Source organism: Pteropus alecto, unplaced genomic scaffold (genome assembly GCF_000325575.1).
Source record: "Pteropus alecto unplaced genomic scaffold, ASM32557v1 scaffold20, whole genome shotgun sequence".
Taxonomy (NCBI): Eukaryota; Metazoa; Chordata; class Mammalia; order Chiroptera; family Pteropodidae; genus Pteropus; species Pteropus alecto.
The window spans coordinates 10963304-10967585 of NW_006436298.1; the positions used below are offsets into that span (position 1 = coordinate 10963304).

General features: G+C 44.0%; 1 protein-coding gene across 1 annotated transcript in view; it reads left to right on the forward strand.

Annotated features, from left to right (window-relative positions):
* Window positions 1-4282, forward strand: part of F2R (coagulation factor II thrombin receptor) — a 23178-nt gene that overhangs the window by 2438 nt on the left and 16458 nt on the right. Inside the window, exon 2 of the mRNA XM_015590334.2 lies at window positions 1-54. Coding sequence (XP_015445820.1) covers window positions 1-54 — 54 coding nt within the window. The remainder of the gene's footprint in view (window positions 55-4282) is intronic.

A 4282-nucleotide genomic window follows, 5' to 3' on the forward strand; every position in this document is an offset into this window, starting at 1 on the left:
GACTCAGTCTGTGCGGCCCCCTGCTGTCCGCCCGCACCCGAGGCCGTAAGCCAGGTGAGAGCTGCCCTCGGAATTCCCTCCCTGCCCACCTCGGGCACCGCAGCCGGCGGCCTCCGCGGGCTTGGGGCGGGCGGGAGGAGGAGGGACGCCGGGGGTGACTAAGTGGGTGGGTACTGGTTGCGCCTTCTCCTAGAGAGAAGGTGCCCCTGACCGCCTCCTCTGCCTCATTTTCCTCCAGAAGCCAAGCACGTTAGGGCTGAGATCCAGATTCTCCCCGGTAATATCCAGGTGGGGCGTACCCATCCACCCACCCCGCTTCACGGGCTCAGCTGAAGCCCCTTTGCCCTCGGTTTTGGAGGCTGCACCGGCCTGCGACCCCGTGTGGGATATGGAGGAGGAAGAGGGGGTCGGATTTCCTGGGGAAGCTTGCGGTCCCTTGCATTTGCTGTCATTGTGTGGCCTGTTTCTCTCCCAGGACCACCCCAAAAAGAAAGACTCACGTTGCTCCACCAACAAACGTTCCAGCCTTTTCAATATAAAGTGGAGAATCGCTCCCGCCGAAGTTTTGTTTTGTTAGAATGGTTTTTCTCGCACATTTTACAGGCGAGCAAAGTGGTATAGAGAAAAGCTCAGTTTCTTGGCATGTTTAGTAGAAAATCAGTACTAGCAGCCTTTAGCACCGGCCTTGTGTACAAAAGGAGCTCGTGGTGCGGATATAGGATAGTAACAGTATAGCCACAGGTGGTGGTGGTAATTGGGAGGTTTGTTTGTTACCTAGAACCCAATCTCCCAAGTGAGTTGAGGGAAGAGAGCCCTCTCCTGATCCCAGCTCCCTATGACACCGTGGAATTTCAGTATTTTGGTTTCTCATATACACGGAGGAGATTGTTCACTAGAATGCATTTACGACGAGTAGTGTATTTTCAAATACCTGGCTACTTGACCAAATAAATGTATTTTCCAACATCTTCTTAAAAAGCAGGTCAGAGAGGTTGTTTTGAGCTTGTAAAGATGGTACTTAGAAAGTAAAAAAAATGTTTAATGTCATTATAGTAATAGTACTTTATAAGCTTTCAGCCACTTTTTTTCATGCAGAAACAAATTCTAGCTGATTTTTGTTGCTATCTGTGAAAGATTGTGTACTCATTGTTTTCTCACTGGAAAGAATATGGATGCATCAAGATTAAGAGGTGACAAAGACAGCATTTTCTCTGCTCTCTATCTTTGCTCAGGGTGAGTTTTGAGGTGATGATTTTCCAGGAAAATAAGGAGCCCCAGATAGGGGCCCAAAGTTTCGCAACAACTAGCAGGACTGCCTGTGAATAACCTGAGCATAGCTCTTGGAGTATTCGGGGAAACAATGAGAGCTCCTGAAAATTGTGTATGGTGATATGTGATGTCAGGTAGCACTTTGGAATTTTATTTTGAGACAAGCACATAAGAATACAAATTTTTGTTTGAGAGTTGATGGTGGGGTGGAGAGTAGGTTTATACAAATGCTGCATCTACAGTAGTCACCTTTCCTCATGGTGTCCCCCAGGAACACGGTTGGCCTTTGTTAAGGAGTGACGTTTGGCCTTTGTTAAAGAGTGAAGTTAAGGCTGATGTTTCTGCCATGATTCTTACTTTCTTATCAATTTAGATTGTGCATGCTAAGATGCGGTACTGGTATAGATAGAAAAATAACTGAGCAGACATTGGCTAAGTTATCTACACTGGATTCTGGAACCACTTTGGGAGGGAAAGAAGAAAGGATGAGAGAAAAAAAGGAACGCACGTTAAGTGTCATATTGTGTCAAACCCTGGGCCTTCAGATGATCTCATTTCACCTTCTCAAAACATGCTGTTAGGTGGGTGTTTATCCCCTTTTGCCAATTCTGAAACTAAGGCTCAAAATTCCAAATGGAGGAAGAGCCCCTGGGTGCAGGCAATAAGTCGGGCCTTGTCTTTAGAGCATTTTAAATCACCAATAAAATTAATTGAAATCTGGTTTATATCATCATCATACACTGGCAGTTCTCAACAGTGTCTGTCATAACCAGCTGTGTGATGAGGGGGAGAGAGATCTCAACCATAAGAAACCCCTCCAGGGCTGGCCATGCCCACCAGTTCGAGCCTTCCCAAAGCATTCTTGACTTTTCCTTCCCACTCGTTTTGGCATTTCCTGCATTGTCACTTTGTGGATATGTCATCTCCTTGGCTAAGATTATACACTGCAGTTTATCCCCATCGAGTCTAGACCAGATGTTCACTCAGCAAGTATTTATTGAGAAATTCATAAGTTCATTAACCAGTTAACATTCCTTCATCCAGGCAGTTTTAGTGAGATGACTTGTCTTCATCAAAGAAGACCAGTGTCCAGGAGGTAATGTTTATAAATTTTATAAGAACCTGGAGGGCAAAAGTGTTCAAGAATAGCTGATGGTGACTATGCCAGAGGGAATTCGGTGGAATCTTCCACATGCTGCCCTCCTGCCCACAGGATCAAGCCCAATTTCTTAACTTAGCGTGAGATGTCCCTCCTCTTGCAGGATGGGTTCCCAGCCTCTGTCCAGTTTCCCTTATTACACATCCTTCTTCCATTACATAACCTGTCACATTACTTGTATTTCACCCAGCCCTACTTTCTGCTTTCTCCCGGAAGGAGCTATGCGTTTTCTAGCTTCTGTCCCTCTGCTCTCTCCACACCCTGCATGTTCTCATTTAATTAAAAACAGCCGCCTTAGATCAAGAACCTACTATAGCCAACACCCTGCTTAGGTACATTACATAAACTATCTTATTTATTCCTCATAGTAACCCTTTGAGTAGGTGTCATCCCCATTCTACAGGTAAGGAAACAGACCCAGAATAGTTGAGTCATAAGTCTAGTTAGAAGTGGAACTGGGATGTGACCAATGGCCTCTTTTTCCTCTCTATGGAGAGGAAGCCATCCAGACCCCCAACCCCTCTTACAGTAGAGAAGTAATCCTACTATGCTCCCAGGTACCCCTAGAAGGCAGAGTTTGTGCCCCATTGGCTTGGTAGCTGAGGCCTGGCACATGGAGGTGTTTAGTAAACATTTATGCATGGATTATGGTATCCTGCCATTTACTTTAGAAAACACAAGTTAAAATAGGCTATATAGATCCCTATCATGAATATGCTAATTAATTCACTGTTACAGAGAATGTGGTCTTAAGCCCAAACAAAAGACACAAAACTGGATAGTGATTCTTCTGCTTTAAGCAGACCAGGAACCTCTGAAAGTCAAATTTCTTATGAACCAGCAAGTAATTTTTTACTCCAATATCTATCTAAAATAATTTTCCCTTTTTTCTCTCCTCTCTCTTCTCATCCATTTACTCATTATTCATTCATTCCTTGGTGATTGTGGCTTTATATATTTTTATAGGATGTATCAAGATAGTAAATTCTCTCCTAATTTGTCCATTCCTCCTTTGTGTGAGGGCATTTTTGAGGCGTCCTCAGCCATTTGTCAGAAATATGCTTATTTATCTCTACTGGTCGCCTTTCTACCCTGCCTCCCTTCATCTTTCTAATTCAGCATTTCTCAGTCCTTTCTGTCTAAATGGATCAGTGTGGTATGACCTAACTTGCAGTTTCTCAGCAGCTCTGAATTTACTCCTCTTCCAACGTGCTTCTGGACAGTGTTCTTTCCTGTGCCCCTCTTCCCCTTTCCTCCTCCCTCAGTTAGCTCACCTGTGTTCTTGTCACCGTCATAAACTAGAACTCAGGCAAGCCTTGCACTGGAGTTCCACCAAGACAAGGGAGTACCAGGACCCTGGGTGTCTAATCTTCCTGCTCTCCTCATTTTGGACACATGTCCCTCTTTTCCCTTGAAACTCCTCTTTCTTTCTTTCTTTCTTCCTTTCTTTCTTTCTTTCTTTCTTTCTTTCTTTCTTTCTCTCTCTCTCTCTCTCTCTCTCTCTCTCTCTCTCTCTCTCTCTCTCTTTTTCTTTCTTCCTTAAATTGAGGTAAAATTTACATAACATAAAATTAATCATTTTAAAGTATACAATTTAGTAGTTTTTAGTACGTTTATAATGTTATGTAACAACTACTTTTGTCCAGTTTCGAAACATTTTCATCACCCCAAAAGCAAACCCTGTACCCATCAAGCATCCCTTCTCCCTCTCCCTAGCAACCACCCGTTTGCTTTATTATTTCTGTGGGTTTACCTCTTCTCCATATTTCATATAAATGGAGTCACACAGTCCTTGGCCTTTTGTGCCTGGGGAACAACACTTGGACTAGTTTTCCTGTGTGCCTGGGCTTTCCC